This window comes from Rosa chinensis, chromosome 6 (assembly GCF_002994745.2).
Source record: "Rosa chinensis cultivar Old Blush chromosome 6, RchiOBHm-V2, whole genome shotgun sequence".
Classification (NCBI taxonomy): Eukaryota; Viridiplantae; Streptophyta; class Magnoliopsida; order Rosales; family Rosaceae; genus Rosa; species Rosa chinensis.
In genome coordinates this window covers 67030837-67051519 of record NC_037093.1, presented here as the reverse complement: position 1 = coordinate 67051519, position 20683 = coordinate 67030837, and the positions used below count along the sequence as shown (strand labels likewise).

Below are 20683 nucleotides of genomic sequence, written 5' to 3'. Positions count from 1 at the left end.
CATACTCAAAACGAAAATAAAATTAAGTATGGACAAACTCCATATCCTTGAAACGAGGCCTAAAGGCCCAATATCAAAGAGGAACAACAAAGACCTAGCTATACAGCCTCACCATGACGTCAGGATGTCATCCTCCCTAGTAAAATATGGTGATCTCGATTGCCGACAAGTCGAGGAAATAACCAGTAACCTTGTACTCAAGCTCCGGTGCTAAAGTAATCACCACCTGGAGTTAGGGACGACCTTCGAACTGGACCAATATGTCTGTCGTCTGTACCCTCTACCACCACCAAGCACGCAATTAGAGGAAACAATGACCTCACTCACTTTCACTCTGCTCACCTTAGAGAAACACTGCGTAGGAAACCGTATGAACTCAATTGTGAACGCCAAAATGATGCTCGACGGCAAAGCGTCAACATGTAGAAGGCACAATGATTTCCAACGTCAAGCATTGCCTAGATTGAAGCCAAACATTCCTGACGTCAATTAAAAATCTCATCGAGCTTTCTCTTTTTCAAAAACACTAATTTCAATGATAACAGTTCAGTTAGTTCTTAGTTAATGTGGTTTAAAACTATACCTTCAATATAACAATTTGATCCAACTAACCAACAAATTATAACTCACTGGAATTGAAACGGCAACTTGAATTTTGAGAAGTTAGAATAATTCACCAAAAGAAGAAAAATCAGATGGGTTTTTTTTTTTTTTGAAATAAAATGGTTTAGTTTTTTGATAACTAGAATCTTGAATCATGGCAACAATCCACCGAACCCTCCCAACGGAACGGCGCCAGTCAATCAAGTTTGATTCGCAAAAACAGCTCACTGTTGTTCGCACTCACCTTCCAGACAGTTGCCAACTTGCCAAGCCCATAATAATGCCGCCATTGCAGTGGTCAATAGTACTCGCCATCGCCATCAATATCACTATCACTCCCTTATTAATCCCCCAATTTTGACCCGCACCCCTAAACCGCATATACTTGACCCACCACACGACGTCGTTTCGGTCGTAGAAACTCACGTGTTCGCAGACTTCCCAATAAACCCGCGACAAGCTTCAACTCGTTAAAACAGAAAAAGAAAAGGGGAAGAAATGGTTTTTGGATTTTTAGCTTCTCTCCCAAACCACCTTCTTCTTCGTCTTCTTTCTCCTGCCAACTCCAAATAACGGCATCTCTCCCTCCACGACGTCGTTTCTCTAATTTGTCTATTTCATATTTGAACTGTCAATTTTTTGGAGTCAAAATTCCATTTCCAATTTGAAAATATTTTAAGCTATGGTTTCCGTTAGTATTTATCCATAGATTACACGAGTTTAGTTTGTTAAATTTGTGGGTGTATTTGATTATACGAATCGCGGTGGTGGTTCAGAAATGGCGTCGAGTTTTGATCGGTGGGAGAAGGATCCCTATTTCTCGGCGGCCGAGCAAGTTCAAGAATCTGCCGACAGGTACCATTTCTTATTCTCCCTTCAAGCTTTTCTCTAGGGTTCTAATTGTGCGTACATGAAATTTTCCAATTACTAATTTGATTTGAATTTAGGAAAATATCAGGGGATCTTTTTTTTTTCGTGTTCGGCCCAATTATTTGAATTTCTGTGATTTACAAATTAAGATTCCTAAATTGCTTCAGCTCCTGCAATTTTTGGAAATAGTTCTGGTTGTGTTATTGTTGTTCATTTCCAATGTGTTTGCTAGTGATATTTGAATTGGGGTTTTTTTGTGAGCAACTGTTCTTTGTAGTGCAATGTGTAACGACTGCAGAAAATGGCATTCAGCTTGGTTCTGGGTTGTTATTGATTTGTTAGTATTTTTGTTGATGTGGTTTTGAAGGATGGAATCTACATTTAGAACATGGATTCACGCCAAGAAAGACAGTTCCAGTATGTGGAATCCGGAGGAACTCTGCAGGGATCTCCGCACTACTCTTGGAACTACCAAATGGCAGGTCCTCCTTCTCACTCTCTCTCCTTCCACCTCTGTCTACTTCTCCCAGCTGTGGATCTTGGAGTGACTAATCGATCAATTATTTTAATTTGAAATGCAGTTAGATGAGTTTGCACGAGCAGTCAGGGCAAGTTATGCTAGAGGCCCAAGTGAAGACGCAAGAGACAGGCACCGCGAATTCATTGTTGCTATGGAGGACCAGATTTCTAAAGTTGAAAATGCATTACGGGAATCTGCCTTTTCTGAGGGCAAGACTTCTCTGCCTTGGGTGCGTTTGGACGAAGGAGAGTGTAACGAACTAGCTTCTTTTCTTTCTGGACTGACTGCTTCTCAAGAGAAAGTTCTTGCTAAGAGTAAGGATATTGAAAACCTACGAGTGACCGATAGAGAATCAGCACCAGATTGTTCAAAGAACTCATGCGGTTCAGGAGGTTCCCGGGAGGCTGGGGAGGAGAAGTTACATGGGCATAGGAGGACAGCTAGTGCTAGTGCTGATATTGGTTTCTGGAAGATTGCGGTCTATGATGATGGTCACTTACCATCCTCGTCTTCTATGATGATTGAACAACCTGTGCGAAAGATACCCAGTTTCTCTGGGTTTATTAGTTCCATGGAATCTGCATCGAAGTTGAAGTGGTCAAAGAATGGTTTTAGGAAGTGGAAGGCAGTGGACCGTCATGAAGACACTGATGCTGCATTGTTACCATCTACTCAGTTGACTAAGGTGTGTGTGCTTTGGTGCTTGGATTTAATTTACTCTTGGAACTTCACTTTTCTTTTATGTGTTACTAAAGAAAACTCTTCGTTTTGATTTAGGGCATTGATGCTTGCTATGAAAGAAGCAAGAGCTGTTTGGATAGTGATTGCTATGATAAACAATTATATGGCTGGTATGGAGCTATACAGAGACAACTTCAACGATCTCAGTACTATGTGCAGTATAGTTGGCCTGCTCATGTAGCTTTTTGGATTGTTCTTCTCCTTTGCTTGATTTGTAAGTTTCACTGAGCCCTGACAATTTCATGTTTTCACATGCCCAGCATATGTATTTTGAGATGCAATACTTGAAAAGTCAGTCTTGTCTTAAATATAAGTATGGTCTGCTTAGATATGTTGCTTATCCATGTAATTCATCTTTTACTGCCTATTCCTTTGATGTATGCGTATTTTGTTTCTTGCCCCCCCTTCCCTCTATCTGCCATTTCCTTTGATGGATATTCATGAGTTTGCTTTCTTTGTGCTGATTACTCTCTCTTTGCAGTTTTGATTGCATTCCATGCAATCTGAGGATGCGACCCTCTCCTCAGTTTTTGGTAGCTCGTGGAAGCAGGAGGAGAAATGGGTCTCAGTTCATTGAAAAACTCTATATATGTTGTCAGAGATGGAGATAGAGGTAGGAAATATTGTCTATTGAACGGAATATGTTCATACATGAAGTGCCAAACGGCAAACACCACCTGGAACCTTCAAAGAATCCCTCGTCTGTTTTTGTTTGTTGTTTTCCTGTATCATCTCTTACTCTTGATTTCTTTGATGAAGGGTAAGTTCTGTTGTAATATAGTACGAACAATATCAAAAATACTGTGCCAAGTTTGTAAGCCAAATGACGATAGCTCAGCTCCACTGGATCTTGTAATATAATCTCTTTACTGTAGGCACTTCTTTTGTAGTGGTACTAATTGTGTAGTATGTGAAAGTTCAGATTTCCTACACTTGATGTTATATAACCAAGGCTCACTTGTGCATGTGGATGGAATGAGCATGAATAGAATCTTATTAGTTCAGGTGTTACTCTCCGCTTTATATTTATTTTCATCTTTGTTGGACGTAAAAATTGTTACCTTGTACAGACGTTGAATCTTTCAGCAGCCTAATAACAGACACGAAATTATGGTAGAACTGTGGTAGCAATAGTTAATCTTTGTTTGTTAGTCTAGATCCTCTTTAGTTCTAAATTTATGATGAAGAATGAACCTTTTATCATGAAGAGTGATAATTATGACGCAAATAAATTTTACTTGAGATCTCTCTCTGAAAATCAAATGAATACTGAACACCAAGAGAATCTCCATTCTCCAGCTTTATTCTTTCTCTACATGGACAAACCGAGTGCAAATTGGATTAAATACATGCTAGTTGACAATCTTCGAAGTCACAGTGGCTTCTGCTGACATTAAAACTGCAACTTCAGGGGTGCTGACATTATCAATTCAGTCACAAAAATGCAACATTCACCGAGCTGAGGTTATGAACTCGGTCACCTACTGCCAAATTAGCTTAGTTGAGGCTATTGCGAAGCATGAACGTCCTGATTGATTTTCTGTTCTTGATCCTTTTTGCCGACCTCTATACCGTGAAATGTGACCCCAGATGAATGATACTGACTACCATATGCAGTGCCAAAGCCCCATCCAAGACCCAGTCCAACACCACAGCCTCCACCTTCCAAACAAAATATGCCACATCAATGATATAAACACCATCTTATCTACTTGACATAGATACGATACTTTTGGAAATTTAACTTTAAGATTCCAGTTTGACTAAAAGGGTATACCTACACCAAGACCCAAGATATTCAAAGGTGTGCCTGTAGCAAAGAAACAATTTAAATTAGCAAATGCTCGGGATATACAAGCGAATCAAGAAATATATGATCCCAAAAGTTGTTAACTACAATGTGTCCAATGCAATTGGGAAACAAGCTCTTGCAGTTCTAAAGCTAAGTATGAAAAAACAAAAACACTGCCGCAAAGGGATGAATGAAATGTGCATAAGATAAGCCTACTATTCCTCTACTCCCCGAAGTTCTCAAATCCTAATATTCATTTTAGTCGCAGACTTGCAGTACCTGCCTACAAGAAAAACCAACACCACTGACCTCACAACCATCCTAAATAAGCCTCTAGTTACAGTGACCTAATTCTCTTATTCCCAAACGAGCGTCAACTAATGCTAGTCCAACCTACATTTTGACAGTTCTTCAAGTAAAGGAAGAACCAGCAAAAGCTAGGACCAAGAAGACATCATCAGCTAAAAATTCTTGAAATAAACTGATATCCCACAACCCTCCGGTTCTTTAAAGATAGCATCGATTCTACCTCCCAATGACCACAAGAGATGACATAGTCTTCAACCTCTGGCATATTGATTACATCGTTTCCCTTGTGGCTGACACAATCTGTAGCTAGATAGAAATACCCAATTAATCTAACAAGCCGCAATGAAATTTTACACCAAACTGTTTGGAATCCTTCTAAATTTACTGTGGTTGCTCCCGAAACTAGTTAACGACAATCATGACCCCTTAATTTCCAATCAGATAAACTCAGACTATGCAACTAAAATGTTTCAAGCACAGTGAACAAGCCAATCAATCGTGAAATCAAACAGAAACGATAGAAAAGCAAGAAACAAACAAGTAAATAGAGGAGGAAGAACTAACCTCCAAAACCCCATCCAACCCCAAAACCGCAGCCAACGCCGAATCCTAGAGAGAAAAATCGAATTGGTCAGAAGGGTCACAGCGCAAACAATATAGATGAGAACCCCAAGAAGCTTTTTCAAATCATACCAAATCCAACCCCGGCTCCACTAAAGTTGGTAATCACCATTTCTGCTTCTGTAAATTGCAGGCGGGTGATATCAAACCTTCAACAACGGCTCCAGGGATCCGGTTCCGATTGAAATACGGTCTGCTGCTGACTCTGCTCTCTCATTTTTGCTTTGCCAAAGAGATAACCCGTGGGCAATGGAATTACGAAAATGACCCTGGTCCATTGCTAGGATTGGACCAAACCCACTTTTCATCTCAACAAAATTGGGCCAACCCCGTTATAGTTCAATAGAATTGGACAGAATCCATTTTTTTTTTATTTTTTTTTTGGGGCCCCTTCCTTTTACTTCAAATATTTTATTATTATTCTCCCGCCACCAACCCGATGAGAAAAAAAGAAATTCAAAACCAAAAGAGACAAATCTCAGCTAGCTACCATCATAACATGAGTACTAATGTAGATTACATAATTCACAATTTGACATGAGGTGTTATTTTTAATTCATGCATGATTAAGAAGACAAAGATAACTTTGCCAGATAAAACGAAAACCATGAACAATTTTATATTTAATTACTATGAACTCTTCAACAATGTCATGGCTGACGCGCGGCGGCATAAACCTGCAAGTTAATTAAAAAGGAAGCAGCAGAACAGCGAAGACTCAAAAATCATGAGCTGGTGGTGGGCTGGAGCTATTGGCGCTGCCAAGGTAACAATAATTTCTATGTATATGTATACTGATAGATAGTCTCTCAGTAAACCCAATTAACCAAATTTTAAATCAAAATTATTTTGCAGAAAAAGTATGAAGAAGTAGAAGCGCCACGAACACCAAAGAGCGTGGGGTTAGTGATCGGTGTGACAGGCCAAGTGGGCAACAGCCTGGCCGAAATCCTACCAGTCTCAGACACACCCGGCGGTCCATGGAAGGTCTACGGCGTCGCGCGCCGTCCCCGGCCAAACTGGGACATCAACTACCCGGTAGAGTACGTCCGGTGCGACATCTCCGACGCCGAAGACGTCAAAACCAAGCTTTCTCCGTTGACTGACGTCACCCACATCTTCTACGTCACCTGGACGAGCCGGTCCTCCGAGGCCGAGAATTGCTCCGTCAACGGCGCCATGCTGCGCAACGTTTTGAGCTCCGTCATCCCGAACGCGCCGAATCTCCTCCACGTGTGCCTCCTCACCGGGACCAAGCACTACGACGGGCCGTTCGACGCGTACGGAAAGGTCCAGATGCACGACGCGCCATCGACGGAAGATCTGCCAAGGTTGAATGTCCCTCTCTTCTATTACACTCTGGAGGACGTGTTGTATGAAGAGGCGGGGAAGAACGAAAACGTGACCTGGTCCGTTCACCGACCGGGACTCATATTCGGGTTGTCGCCTTATAGCATGAGCAGTACAGTGAGCATGATGTGCTCGTACGCCGCCATATGCAAGCAAGAGGGGTTGCCGTTGAGGTTTCCGGGGAGGAGAGAGGGTTGGGAATCGTATTCGGAGGCTTCGGATGCGGATCTGATAGCGGAGCAGCAAATCTGGGCGGCGGTTGACCCGTACGCGCGGAACGAAGCGTTTAACATCAACAACGGGGACGTGTTCAAGTGGAAGCATATGTGGAAGGTGTTGGCGGAGCAGTATGACATTGAGGAGTATGGCTTTGATGAGGGTTTCAGCTTGGTGGAGATGATGAAGGATAAGGGTGGCGTGTGGGATGAGATAGTGAGGGAGAATCAGCTGCGGCCGACGAAGTTGGAGGAGGTGGGGATGTGGGAGCTTGTGGAGATTGTGTTGGGTGGAGGAGCCGAGTTGTCTAGCATGAACAAGAGTAAGGAGCATGGGTTTGTGGGATTCAGAAACTCTAGGAATTCCTTCGTTGCTTGGATTGATAAAGCAAAGGCTTATAAGATTGTGCCTTGATGGAATTGATTTCTTATGTTTCTTACTGGTATGTGATCAAATATCCACTTTCAAGAGCTGGTTGAAGACTTGAAATGTAGAAAAGAAGATACTATATATCCCATTTGCTCACTTTGGTCACTGTGTCTCGTTTAAAAGTGTAGAGAGTGTCCACATATATAAGAATGAAATGAAATTCGTTTAATAAAGTTGGAGGAGCTTATTTATTATGTGACTAATTCATTTTTTATGATTCACTTAAAACTTTAAAAGTTTAAGAGAGTTTTTAAACATTCAGAGTGAAACGTGTTTAATAAATTTGTACAAAATAATTACATATGTTTCAATATATGTGAGAAAAGCCTTTGCTGACTACATTTTTGTTGAGAAATATTATTATTTTTAAATATTTTTGATTGAATATATTTTAGTTATTTGCTTTGCAGGAAGGTGTGAAAATGGCAGAGCTTCTGAACCATAATCTTGTTATTTTGAGATTGATTGTGCAATATTGGTTTAGGCTATGCAACAAGAAGAAAGAGATTTTTCTATGACGAGTTTTATTTTAGAAGATGTGGAAACTATTGTCAGAGACAGCCTGGTTATAGAGTTATTTATTCTCCACATGAGGCTCGAGTATAATCATAACTCTTATTTTGATAAACAAAAATAGAAAGTTCATGTCTCGACCTAGCAGAGCTCTGCTAGGGTTGGGAGAGCGCCGCCTTCGGGTTTGGCCTCTCTGTACCTCTCTCCATCATGTATGGAGTACAACTACGGCGTCTCTTTTGGGATCGCCCAAATCAAGGCACGGTTTTGCCGTGTCTTCTCTTTCGTAGGTTTCTCCTGCGCCATCATGGCTCATAGGACTGGGGACCTGGTCTTTTCTGGAGCGATTGCCTTGTGCGGTGTAGGACTGTGCAGTCAGGTTATGGTGGCTCGTCTAGGCCACGGCATGCGAGACTCAAAGGATCTGAGGTGCAGGCAGATCTGGTTCAAGCATGGCAGCTGCGATTGACGGGTTGGGTTTTGCACGGGTCGGGTCAGATTCTGTTCAAGTCCCTTCATGGTTGATTTCCGGCTGACCGACGTATACTGGTATGGGGGCAAAGTCAACCTGCCATTCCAATTCCGTTTTGCTCGTCTGTTTTCCAGGTTGACGACGTTGGGCTCGGTCTTTTGGTCCCTCGTCATCGGTTGGATGGAGGCACGGTGAGGCTACGCTTTGGAATTACAGTCAGCTTCTTTCGGGCTTTTGGCAGTTTTCGACGTCGGCACAGCTTGTGTAACGTCCCGTATCTCAATTACCCGTTTACTAGTCATTTGGACGGTAAACGACCTTTATTTTCACTTTTACTATCGTTTCAGTACGTTTAGTGGCCCTAAAAGTCGACTTTTTGTTCGGGTCAAAATTTGAGAAAATTTCCTTCATGAAAGTTGTAGGGGACGTTAAACTGAGCGCGTGCATATGTGGTGCGTAAAAATCGGAGTTCGTATGCGAAAGTTATGAGCGAAATAAGGAAGTTACTGTTCATGGTAAATTTATATATATATTGAAATTTTACTGTGGTAGGTTTCCAAAACCGGAAACCCACCCTTTCTCTCTCTTTCCCTTTCGGCCTCTATCTTCCTCCTCTCAATTCCAGGCCGTCCGGCCGCCTGGGGACGGGTCACCAATCATCACCGGCGCGCCTACGCCCCCTCTTCACGCTAGTACCCGTGAGTCACGCCAATTTGGCCGGAGGAACGAGAATCGACGGCGAGAAGCAAACTGTAGCAGATTGGGGTTTTCCGGCAATTCTTTCGTTTCCGGCCGTCTCCGGCCACCAAACCGGCGTCGAAGGCTCGGTTTTCAACGGAGATCATTTCCCCTAAGGCCTTGCATTCCAATTTGCCGTGTAGAGGCAGAATCGACAACCTAGGGTTCTTGAATTTCTGGGTTTTCTTCACCGGTTGATTTCGACTGTTTCAAGGTAAAATTAGATTGTGTTGTAGTTGAGAAAAAGATTGGGCGTGTTGAGTAGTTGTTGCTGCTGAAATTTGGTGGCCATCGGAGGTGGTGGCCGTCGGCGCGTGGGGCCCACGCGCCGTCACTGTAGGTTGCGCGTGGAGGCGCGTAGGGGTGCTTTTTAATTTCAATTTTTAGCTTATTAAATTCTATAATTGTTGTAGAGGTTAAATATGTGATTTTGGTTAATTTTGGGAGAAGTTTGACATGGATTATAAATTTCCGAAGTTTGGGAGTTTTGGTTGTTGAATTGTGGGAATCTGACCTTCGGATTTCCCTTGTTCCGATATGGAATACATTAATCGACAGATGGATATTAATGGTGAAGTTTGATTGGGTGTGGAAGAGGATTGGAGAAGTTGAGGTTATGGGTTTTGAGATTAATTATTGATTATCGTAAATATTTATCAAATTGTTGTTTACGGATTATATTTGTGTACAGGACGTGATACCGACCTATCGCTCGACGAGGATCCTTACGCTTGGATACCACGTTAGCCGTATATCGTGAGTGGACTTTTATTTTTTAAAGAATGATGCATGCATATATATTTAATTGTTTCTGAGTTGATTATTTTAATTATCCATTTACTTTTTTGAGCATATGATTATTTTCGGAAATGGATTTGACTATTTGTTTATTTGAGGAGTTTATGGCGTGCGGGGTCACGTCATTAGAATGCTCATTTTTCCCTCATATTTATTTTTTAATGAGATTTTAGAAAGATTTTCGAAATGTGATTCGATGAAGTTAATACTTATTTATTTATTTATTGACTTCGGTTTTGGCATTGGGAATGCCTTGTTGGTGATTTTGGAAATTGATTTTTTGTTCCGGTTTACGAATATTACTATTTCTTCCTATTTATTTTGAATTGAGATACTCTTGGCGTGTGGGACACGTCGTTAAAAATTCTTTTACGAGATATGGGGAAGCCTTATGTATTTGTGGATTTACTTGGTTTTTCGGATTTCCTTTGCCATACTTTGGGTGACTTATCATTGCTAGCTTTGATCTTCCGCCTTTGTGGCGAGGTGATGGGATCACCGAAGCCCTCCGCCTTTGTGGCGCTGGTTATTGTCTATGTGACAGTAATTCTGAAGCCCAGTATCCTATCGCTACACATAGTGGCGTAAGGGTATATTACGGGAGTAATGGGAGTACTTTAGCCTCGGAGGCTATCACCCGAGCCTGGGAGGCTCACTCGTATGGCTATCGTCTTCCCCTACTCATCATACTATTTTCGACTAGCGGGGCTAGTCCGATTTTTTTTTAGCCAGCGGGGCTGGTTTTGTTTCCTTGAGTATCGGAGTTTCAACCTTTTATTTTAATCGTTTATGACTAGCGGGGCTAGTCGGTTTTGATGAACGAAACTCCTCTTGTTTTATTTTCGTTAATCATTGCATGCATCGGGATTTGTTAAAGATTTAAATGTGGGAAAGTATAAAATTCCTTTTGGTTAAATTGTTTATTTTTGTCCACTCACGCTAACGTTTTTATATACTTTTCCCTGGGCCATTCGGTTTCAAATGCCCAGTTCGCAGTGTAGCTGTTCGGCTTTAGGAGTTGAGGCTTAGCACCATCGCTGTCATCTATCCCTCGTAGGTTACTTGCTAACCTACTATGTGTATCGTTGTTCTTTTGGTTCTAGATTGCTCTGATAACCTTGAGTATTTTGTATTAATATTGTAACATTTGACTTGGTTGTAATTTGAGTTAATTGGATAATTTGATACTCTAAATTGTGAAGTTGTGCGGTTTTGGGAGCAGGGTGGCTCCAGGAGTTTTGGGAGGGTTGTTTAGAAGTGAAATTGAAATTCTACAGGTTTTGGGTTGCCCATTTTTAAGGGAGGTTATGCCGAAATTTTTGGTAAACCTTCTTTAAAGGTGGGTCCCGCGGGGCCACTTCGGATTCCAGGGTGGAATCCGGGGCGAACCCTGTCAGCTTGGGTGCAGGTGTCTGGGGTGGCAAAGTCAACGGTTTTGTTGACTTGGTTGCCAAGGTTAACCCTAAGTGGTGTTGGGCTTTGCTTTGGTTTTCTGATTTGGGCTTTGGACTTAATGGAATGACTAGGGTTGCAGCATGTGGTCCATGTGGGTCTATTCAGTTTTGGATCTAGATTTGGGATCCCGATGGCTTCTTTATTAAAATTTGGGATCTAGGACGGTTTTTGTCTAGATACCTAATTTTTTATTAGGATCAGTACCCGCGAGGAACTGACGGGATTATTGGTCTGAGGTTGTCAGCAAGTGTACTGATGGATTCTGTAGAAATTTTATTATCAGTTTCTTATTAGTTTACTCTCCCCTGAGCTTCACTCAATAGGTGGAGTGATATTGTGTTTAGCGGTGTCTCTTTCTGACGGTCCCACAGGGGCGGGTTACTGTGTAATATTGCTTTTTCCATATTGAATAAAAATTTCTGACCTCCTTCAACTCAAAAAAAAAAAAAAAAAGGCTCCACGTGAGGCCAATAAGGTAGCTATCATATTGTAGCAAATCAAACTTTGTGTAATAGTGATAGTCAAAGTTAGTTTGATATTGCCCCCAAATTTATAATTAATGTCATTCTAATTTTAAATAAAATGGCTAATTTAGTTATTGTAGCTCATTTAAAAGCCTAATGAGAATTCTCTAAATGAACCCATATTTCCCTAGATTGGTGTAGAATCATAGACTAATTTAGAACTTATCGAGAATAAAATAAGGGAAAATGATAATTTACCTAATTTTAGGGTTAATTAACCCCACTTATCCAAACACTCTAAGAGATTGTCAACTTACCTAATATTTTATATATATTTTGCCCTAATACCCAATTAAGTATTTTTTATTACTTTTTATTTATTTTTAGGACAGTTTTGCCCTCTCATTATTTGTCACTTAGAGAGAGAAGTCATCAGAGACCTTGCCAGACATCGGTGACCTGTGGCCGGCGCGGACTCTGGCTACCGATGACCGTAATCCTGCAGCAGGTCACCGGAATCCCGAATCCCGCTATCTGACTGATGATCGGATTCCGGCGTCTGATTTTATTGCCCCCTAATAATACTCAGTAATCATATTATTGCCTCATAATAATCATATTATTGCCCCAATAATCATATTATTACCCTCCAATAATCATATTATTACCCTCCAATAATCATATTATTGCCCTCCAGTGAATTGCATAACCTCCTAAAACCAAAATGAATACACTACAGGTATAATTGATCAATTTATATGTTCAATTCTACATGTTCACTTTTTTTTTTTTCCTTCCCCATTATTGGAGCTCACAGTTTACCAAAAATAAATAAAAATTGGGCCACCCAGAAAAATGCTCTGGGCACCCACTGGAGTGTGAGACCGGTTCGTTTTTTCGCCGGTGCTTCCCCGACGGCAGTTTGGAGGTTGTGACTGGAGCCTATGCTTCAGCTTCTCGAAGACAATGACAAGGCTGCGACCCTCGTCTTCATTTTCCACCTCTGCCGTCTCGCCCCTCCAAAACGAACACGATCTCGGACCCGACCCAGACTTAAATTCGAACTCCGACTACGTCTCCAGCATTACTCCCGTTCCTCACTAATTCCGATCTCATTTTGGCGACTCAGGACCTCAACTTCGCCGTGGTCTCTGGTCTTTGTGCCGACGACCACTGAGCCAACATGCTGCCAATCGAGATTGAGGCCAACGGCAACAGCCACGTGTTCGAGTTCTTCATGTTGATTCAGGACATGCCCACTGGCGAGACTGCTTCTGACGGAGCGATTCGATTTCACCATGAATGAGATGAGAGAGAGTCGTGCTGTGGATGGAGAGAGAGAGAGTCTAAGGGGAGTATTTGTTAATTAAAATGAGGGTAATACTGTCAATAGATGTTAGATTGGGTAAATAAGAGTAAAAAACTCATAGTGGAGTGAGTGGACAATTTTTAGGCTCAAATTGGGTAACTGTTCACAGTGACGTGGATACAATATCAATTATTTTTGATATTTTATCGAGAAAAAAATAAAAACCAAGATAAGGCTGCGGGGATATTCCGCGCGAAAAGACAATTTTACCCGCCAGTCGGACAGTCCAGATGGTCACCAGGTCACAGTCGTGACTGTTGCAAATCGAAGCGGAAGGGAGAGCGAACAGCCTTATTCAACAAAGTTTGGGGGCACAAGTCACGACTGACAGTTGGATTCAGATTTTATCTGCCCTCATCTCATCTACCGGCCTTTCTCATCCCCTCACTCTCTCCACTCCTTATCTTCCTCCTTTGCTCTCCTCCTCCGACGATTTCCCAGAAACCATGAGCTGGTGGTGGGCCGGAGCCGTTGGCGCTGCCAAGGCAAGCATTCCCAATCCCTTATCCGTCTCTCTTTCTTTTGATTGATCCTAATTAACGTTTTTGATGATTTATTTTGCAGAGAAAATTAGTAGAAGATGAAGGGCCGCGAACCCCGCAGAGCGTGGGGTTAGTGATCGGCGTGACGGGAATAGTCGGCAACAGCCTCGCCGAGATCCTCCCTCTCTCCGACACCCCCGGCGGTCCATGGAAGGTCTACGGCGTCGCCCGCCGTCCCCGGCCCAACTGGAACGCCGATCACCCCGTCGAGTACATCCAGTGCGACGTCTCCGACACCGAGGACGCCAAGGCCAAGCTCACGCCGTTGAGGGACGTCACTCACCTCTTCTACGTCACCTGGTCCAGCCGATCCACCGAGGCCGAGAATTGCGAGGCCAACGCCGTGATGCTGCGCAACGTCTTGAGCTCCGTGATCCCAAACGCGCCGAATCTGAAGCACATATGCCTCCAGACCGGCGGCAAACACTACATCGGGCCGTTCGAGTCGTGGGGGAAGATCGAGCCGCACGACACGCCGTTCACAGAGGATCTGCCCCGGTTGAGCTACCAGAATTTCTACTACACACTCGAAGATATATTGTTCGAAGAGGTGGAGAAGAAAGAGGAGCTGACTTGGTCGGTGCACCGACCCGACACCATTTTCGGGTTTTCGCCTTATAGCTTGATGAACATTGTAGGCACCCTCTGTGTGTATGCTGCTATATGCAAACATGAGGGTTTGCCACTGAGATTTCCGGGAACCAAAGAGGCGTGGAATTGCTTGTCGGCAGCTTCGGATGCGGATTTGATAGCGGAGCAGCAGATATGGGCTGCAGTGGATCCTTATGCTCGAAACGAAGCCTTCAATATCAACAATGCGGATGTGTTCAGGTGGAAGCATTTCTGGAAGGTGTTGGCTGAGAATTTCGGGATAGAGGAATTCGGGTTTGAGGAGAAGGGGGAGAGGTTAAGCTTGGAGAAGTTGATGGAGGGGAAGAATGGAGTGTGGGAGGAGATAGTGAAGGAGAATCAGCTGCTGCCGACGAAGCTGGAGGAGGTTGGAGTGTGGTGGTTTGTGGATACTGTGTTTAGTGGGGAAAATAAGTTTGGTTGTATGAACAAGAGTAAAGAGCATGGGTTTGTGGGGTTTAGGAACTCCAGGAATTCCTTTGTTACTTGGATTGATAAAATGAAAGCTTACAAGCTTGTGCCTTGATGATGATGGTGGTGGTGGTGGTGGTTTTGGAATTGAAGATTTGCTTGTTCTGGAAGCTTACAAGTGTGTGCCTATTGCTGTTACCAATTTAAAATAGATTGCCATTGAAGAAGTTTATTGTGGTTTTGTACTTTTGTTATTCTGGTTCTACATGAATTCAATAATTAAAGATCAGAGCCATAGAATTGGTTTTTAGCTACATGAATACAAATTTAAGGTATGTATATTGTATGCGACTTTCTTGTAGTGATTGGATATATGCTTAGAAATGAAATAAGAAAGATGAATGTGTCCATTTGCACCAAACCAAAACGCCCTGGATCCCATTTAATCTGCAATTATACCTCCACCATGTAAACCGACAACCAGATATTCAAAGAAAAGCAGAACGACATTTCACATTTGCTGAATATACTAAACTGAGACTGGCGCTTATCACAGAAGTACAGCTTCTACGGCACAATCTTGTGAGCTTTCATTTTTTCAATCCACGATGCGAATGACTTTTCGGAATTCCTGAACCCCAAAAAGCCATGCTCCTTGCTCTTATTCATACTATATTTACAAGAGTAGTTGTCAAACATAATTAGCTATAATGAGCCACACTTATGATACCGTCAGTGGTACCAACTCCTACTAACAGAGTGACCTACGGAAACACAGCCAAGCAGGCTACCGCCTGAGCCCGGCTTACCCCTAGATTACCGCTAACGCGCCGCGCCAAGATAACAGCAAAAGCTCCAGAAGCTGGGAACCGAAGCATATCAGTCCCACATCGAAAACATATAAGATGTCGGCCTCTTCCCTACCTATAAAAAGTTCTTTCATCTCTCCTCATTAAATACGCATTTACTACTTATCTACTGTTATTCTGTCAACATAAATACATTGGCTAACTTAGGCATCAGAGAAGAGAAGACCACCTAATGCGGTCTCTCTCTGACGCCCTTTGTATTTTACTTGACAGGTAGCGGAAGTATCGATTACACCATAAGTAGTGGTCCACCCATCGGATCAGCGTTAACCAAGGTTTAACCACCGCTAAATCTTAGACATCAACACATACTGTCCAACACAGGCATGTTACCCAAAACCAAGTCACCAAACCGCCAAACTGCAACCTCCTCTAACTTGGTGGGTTGCAGCTGATTCTTCCTCACTATCTCTTCCCACACACCACCTTTGTCCTTCATCATCTCCACCAAGCTCAACTTCTCACCATTCTCATCAAAACCATACTCCTCAATCCCAAATTCCTCAGCCAACACCTTCCAAAGTTTCTTCCACCTAAACACATCCCCATTATTGATGTTAAACGCTTCGTTTTTGGCATTTGGATCCACCGCTGCCATATATGCTGCTCCGCAATCAGATCTGCATCAGCAGCCACCGCGTAAGATTCTCAAACTTCTTTGCTGCCTGTAAATCACAATGGTTTCCCCTCGTGCTTACATATTGATGCATAAACACAAAGAGCGCCAATTATTTTCATCAAGCTATAAGAGACTCGAACGGCCCAACATAGTGTTTGCTCCCAGTTTGGAGGCAGATGTGACGGAGATTCGGAGCCACTGGGATAATGACCTGTAGCACATTCCGGAACATAGCACCGTTGGCCTCACAATTCTCAATTTCAGTGGCTTTATTGGTCCATGTCACGTAAAAGATGTGCGTGACATCGGTTAACGGGGAGAGTTCGAATTTGGTGTCTTCTGGGTCTGAGATATTGCAGTGGATGTAGTCAACAGGATGGTCAGTGTTCCAATTTGGGCGCGGACGGCATGCAACACCATAGACCTTCCATGGACCGCCGGGAGTATCTGCGAGTGGAAGAATCTCAATTAGGCTGTTGCCTACTATTCCCGTTACATCGATCATTAGCGCAACACTCTCCATGATAAGGAGAAGATTCTTTTTTATCCTTCAGAAATTGCAGCTCATGTAGTAGGGTTCTATCAAAATCTTTATTCTTCTTCAACTCCTGCAACAAATATAGATGAAATATGCTATGTTATTCCTTCATTGGTCACAAATGCTGAGAATGATTTGCTTATAGCAATCCCTACTGCAGAAGAAATTAAAAATGTTGTCTTTGCTATGGATGCTTCTAATGCACCAGGCCTGGATGGGTTTCCAGGTTCTTTTTATCAAGTTGTTGGGATGTTGTCAGTTGCGATGTGGTTGCATATGTGAGACCGTTTTTCATGCAAAATTGGATGTTTCCTAACATGAATTGTAATTTCTTGATTCTCATTCCAAAAGTTCAGGATGCTCATGAAGTTAATTATCAATTTTAATTAATGGCTCTCCTCAAGGTTTTTTCTCTTGTTCTCGTGGGGTTAGACAAGGGGACCCTCTTTCTCCTCTTTTATTTTGTCTTGCCGAAGAAGCTCTTAGCTGTGGCTTATCCATGTTACTTCGCACTAGTCGGTTGAAGCCCATATCTTTTCCAAGGAGCTGCATCCCCCCCCCCCCCTCTCATGTACTATATGCAGATGATCTTGTTGTTTTTTGTTGTGGGGATAAATTTTCTCTCAGCCACTTGTGGAAGTTCTGTGATCATTATAGTGAAGCTTCTGGTCAATATATTAATGCACAGAAAAGTACCTTATATCTTGGAGCCTAGTATCATCATAGGCAGGCATCAATTCAGCGAATATTGGGCTTTCGTGTAGGTAGGTTGCCTTTTATTTATTTGGGTGTCCCAGTTTTTTGTGGCAAACCTCGAAAGTGTCATCTTCAAGTTATTGCGGATAAAGCAAAAGCAAGGCTTATGGGTTGGCAAGGGCGGCTTATTTCTATGGCTGGCTGTAATCAACTTGTGCAATCAGTTTTTCAGAGCATGTTGCTTCATAGTTTTTCTGTGTATCAAGGGCCTGTGTATCTTGTCAAGAAATTAATATCATGGGCACATAACTTTATTTGGTCCGGTAACATTGGGACTCGAAAGATAGTCACTATTCCTTGGACTCAAGTCTGTGTCTCAAAGCAAGGAGGGTTTGGTATTTGCACTTTATCCTCTCTTAATTCAGCTGCTATTTTGAAGTTTGCTTGAGACTCTTTTACCTCTTCTTCTCAATGGGGAGAATATGTGCGGTCTAGATATTCAATTTTGTATAATTGCAAATTGGTTAATCGTAAGTCTTCAATTTGGCTAGGCTTCCGATCAATTGCTTCTCATTTTGTTCACAATTGTCGATGATTGATTGGGAATGGTAAATTTGTGCCATTTTGGAAGGATAAATGGTTTCAAGCTCCTAATTGGAAACCTTGGATATCTCAAATTGGTCCCATTTTAGCAATCTTCAGGTTACAGATTTTATTTCACATCATTCTCGGCAACTTCCTCCTTTCTTTTGTCACACTTTTTCAGGATTGGCTATACATATTTCAGATATTGTTCTCCCTCTTACTAATGAGTCAGATATGCTTATTTGGGAGCCTTCTTCCTTTGGTGAGCTATCTTTCTCAGCCGGTTATGAATTTTTTAGGCATCATCTAAGTATAAAGGATTGGGCTTCTAATTTATGGCGGTCTTTCATCCCCCCTCGTCACTCTTTCTTGGTTTGGAGAATCCTATTTGATCGGTTACCTACCGATGATCGAGCGAAAATAGGTGAGATTCCTGTTGTGTCCATTTATCAGTTATGCTTTTCTTTTGCGGAATCATCCTTACATTTATTTTTACACTGCCCTTTTGCCCAACGGGTTTGGAGATGGTTGGCTGCTTAATTCAGTACTTCTTTTTCTTCTGTTGACTCTATGTTGGACTTTTGAGTTAGCTATTGTCGTAAGCCTTTCTCTTCTCAGCTCTTTAATTTGTGGCTAGCAGCTAGCATGTTTACTTTTATGGCAATATGGAAGGCTCGGAATAGGCTCAGGTTTGATAATCGGCCCCCTATCTTTTCTACTATGTGTTGTTCAATTTTGGCATGGATTCGTCAAATTAGTCTGTTTACTCCTAATCACTGTAAGGGTGTTTTGTGTTGGGTTTCCAGCCCATGAGTCTTTCCTAAGACAATTATGAGAATTGTTTACTCAGTAGGTTTTGGATTCCTACTGATGAATGGAGTTCCAATAAGGAAGGAAAATCCTTATTGATGTAGGATTACCTGTAATCCTTGTTGATTACAGAGAAGGAGAAGACATAATTGCCTACCACCAATAGGAATAAGTTTCCTAATCGGTGAAGAAAGCTGATATCCTTATGGCTATATAAGGAGGGGTTCTGCTCTTAGTTTTGCATCACAAAGATAGAGAGCAAATTGTATTCCATTCTCAGAGTTAGAGAGTGAGAGAGGGCAAAGAAGAGAGAGATAGGAAGAGAAGAGAGAGTCCTTGTTTTCTTATTCTTTCTGGTTGTACCCATTATAAATATAATGGAAGATCATTTTTCTGCCCAGTGGACGTAGGCAAAAGTTTTGCTAAACTACCTTAAATCTATGTCCTTGTGCTCGTATCGTTGTGGTTGTTTCTCTTGGTGTGCTGTGCTTATTTGTGTTTTCGACTTCACATATTGACCGATTCTCAGCATTTTGGATGCCCAATTATTGTCTTCTCTTGGAATTGCTCCTAAACTCGGTAAGGCTCCCAAAGTTCACCATGTTTTTTGGAAATGGCCAATTTTTCCTTGGATCAAAGTAAACACTGATGGTTTGTCGAACCGGAACCGTTCGTATTCACTGTTGTATATTGCAGTTTTCAATGCCTTAACGATCACCAATTTGGTTGAAATTTTGTAGAGATGATCTATACATTAGGACCTAAAAACTGAACAGTTAAAATCTAAATGTGTGATCAGAAAGGGGGGAAAATGAAAATCCGTAGCTAACCCTTAGGTACGGACGTCCGCAACCAAGAACCCCTGTATATATATATATATATATAACATTCAAATGTTTAAAATATATTTTAGAGTTATAATTTAGACTTGACGGATTTGAGACGGTTGATGTCACATCGATGAATAGTAAAGAATTTAGGTCTAAAATTTAGCCCCAAAGCTATTTTTAGCCATTTCGGTTAGAGATGGCCTTAGATTTCAGTTCCTAAAAGTCAAAAGTTTACTGCATACTGCTACCAGAAAAAGAAGCTATTAGCTATAGCTAGTATATATATTGTGCATACTGATATTGTGTAGAGCTATAGAGATTTTGTCCCTAGATATTGCTTCTGGATGTTTATCTGCCTAACCCATCCATGTTGTAATGGTATTTAGTAAGTTAGTAATAAGTAAATATGGGTACAACTTCTCTCCTTTTCAAGTCTTTTAAACTTGTGTTTAATCAAATATGCTTAAGTGATCCTCCCTCCTATTTCTTAAATTTATGACACGAGAGATTGTCATAATCTCACTATTAGTAATATATGAATTATATAGAAGCCGCTTCAAGTGACGAACTTAAAAATTCTTGACCCAATTTAAATATATATATATATATATATATGTGTGTGTGTGTGTGTGTGTGTGTGTGTTTGACTTTGAAAAACTGTAAAAAAGAGTTGAGAGAATTTTATTGTGAAAGCTGAGGGTGGTTTTGAAATTGAAGCTTGCTTGTTGTGAAAGCTTACAAGTTTGTACCTATTGTTGTTACTAGTTTATAATAGATTGCCATTGGAGAAGTTTATTGTGGTTTTGTTATTTTGGTTCTACATGAATTCAATGATTAAAGATCAGAGCCATAGAGCTACATGAATACAAATTTGGGGTATGTATAATGTATTG

General features: G+C 41.7%; 4 protein-coding genes and 1 pseudogene across 5 annotated transcripts; 3 read left to right on the top strand and 2 right to left on the bottom strand.

Moving 5' to 3' along the window:
• Positions 1-1038: 1038 nt before the first annotated feature.
• Positions 1039-3685, top strand: LOC112169763. Of its 2 annotated transcripts, none has more exons than XM_040508832.1 (5): positions 1039-1458; positions 1816-1955; positions 2055-2678; positions 2771-2948; positions 3216-3685. In XM_040508832.1, the coding sequence occupies exons 2-5, from the start codon at positions 1842-1844 to the stop codon at positions 3239-3241; spliced, it is 942 nt and encodes a 313-aa protein (XP_040364766.1). In that variant the 5' UTR covers positions 1039-1458; positions 1816-1841; the 3' UTR covers positions 3242-3685. The 2 variants fall into 2 exon arrangements, with proteins under 2 accessions (XP_040364766.1, XP_024162584.1); XM_024306816.2 differs by having other exon boundaries at positions 1043-1458; positions 1841-1955.
• Positions 3686-3944: 259 nt separating this feature from the next.
• LOC112169766 (protein TRIGALACTOSYLDIACYLGLYCEROL 5, chloroplastic) lies at positions 3945-5707 on the bottom strand. The gene is made up of 4 exons (XM_024306819.2): positions 5529-5707; positions 5400-5444; positions 4512-4544; positions 3945-4396 (listed from the first exon to the last, which is right to left on the bottom strand). Exons 1-4 carry the CDS (start codon positions 5566-5568, stop codon positions 4242-4244), a joined length of 273 nt encoding a protein of 90 aa, XP_024162587.1. The 5' UTR covers positions 5569-5707; the 3' UTR covers positions 3945-4241.
• A 374-nt stretch (positions 5708-6081) lies between these two features.
• LOC112169760 (3-oxo-Delta(4,5)-steroid 5-beta-reductase) lies at positions 6082-7706 on the top strand. The gene is made up of 2 exons (XM_024306814.2): positions 6082-6222; positions 6312-7706. Exons 1-2 carry the CDS (start codon positions 6184-6186, stop codon positions 7434-7436), a joined length of 1164 nt encoding a protein of 387 aa, XP_024162582.1. The 5' UTR covers positions 6082-6183; the 3' UTR covers positions 7437-7706.
• Positions 7707-13516: 5810 nt separating this feature from the next.
• On the top strand, positions 13517-15239 carry LOC112169759 (3-oxo-Delta(4,5)-steroid 5-beta-reductase). Its single transcript, XM_024306813.2, has 2 exons — positions 13517-13745; positions 13825-15239. Exons 1-2 carry the CDS (start codon positions 13707-13709, stop codon positions 14956-14958), a joined length of 1173 nt encoding a protein of 390 aa, XP_024162581.1. The 5' UTR covers positions 13517-13706; the 3' UTR covers positions 14959-15239.
• On the bottom strand, positions 15240-16854 carry LOC112169764 (annotated as a pseudogene).
• Between the last annotated feature and the right edge of the window lie 3829 nt (positions 16855-20683).

Excerpts from the sequence above, each read along its gene's own strand:
- LOC112169763 (XM_024306816.2), top strand. The coding sequence starts at position 1,382 with ATGGCGTCGAGTTTTGATCGGTGGGAGAAGGATCCCTATTTCTCGGCG. Across the intron at positions 1,459-1,840 it reads GTTCAAGAATCTGCCGACAG|GATGGAATCTACATTTAGAA; the intron begins GTACCATTTCTT and ends GTGGTTTTGAAG. Across the intron at positions 2,949-3,215 it reads TCTTCTCCTTTGCTTGATTT|TTTTGATTGCATTCCATGCA; the intron begins GTAAGTTTCACT and ends CTCTCTTTGCAG.
- LOC112169766 (XM_024306819.2), bottom strand. The coding sequence starts at position 5,568 with ATGGTGATTACCAACTTTAGTGGAGCCGGGGTTGGATTTG. Across the intron at positions 5,445-5,528 it reads TGGAGCCGGGGTTGGATTTG|GATTCGGCGTTGGCTGCGGT; the intron begins GTATGATTTGAA and ends TTTTCTCTCTAG. Across the intron at positions 4,545-5,399 it reads GGTTGGATGGGGTTTTGGAG|GCACACCTTTGAATATCTTG; the intron begins GTTAGTTCTTCC and ends TCTTTGCTACAG.
- LOC112169760 (XM_024306814.2), top strand. The coding sequence starts at position 6,184 with ATGAGCTGGTGGTGGGCTGGAGCTATTGGCGCTGCCAAG. Across the intron at positions 6,223-6,311 it reads GAGCTATTGGCGCTGCCAAG|AAAAAGTATGAAGAAGTAGA; the intron begins GTAACAATAATT and ends ATTATTTTGCAG.
- LOC112169759 (XM_024306813.2), top strand. The coding sequence starts at position 13,707 with ATGAGCTGGTGGTGGGCCGGAGCCGTTGGCGCTGCCAAG. Across the intron at positions 13,746-13,824 it reads GAGCCGTTGGCGCTGCCAAG|AGAAAATTAGTAGAAGATGA; the intron begins GCAAGCATTCCC and ends TTTATTTTGCAG.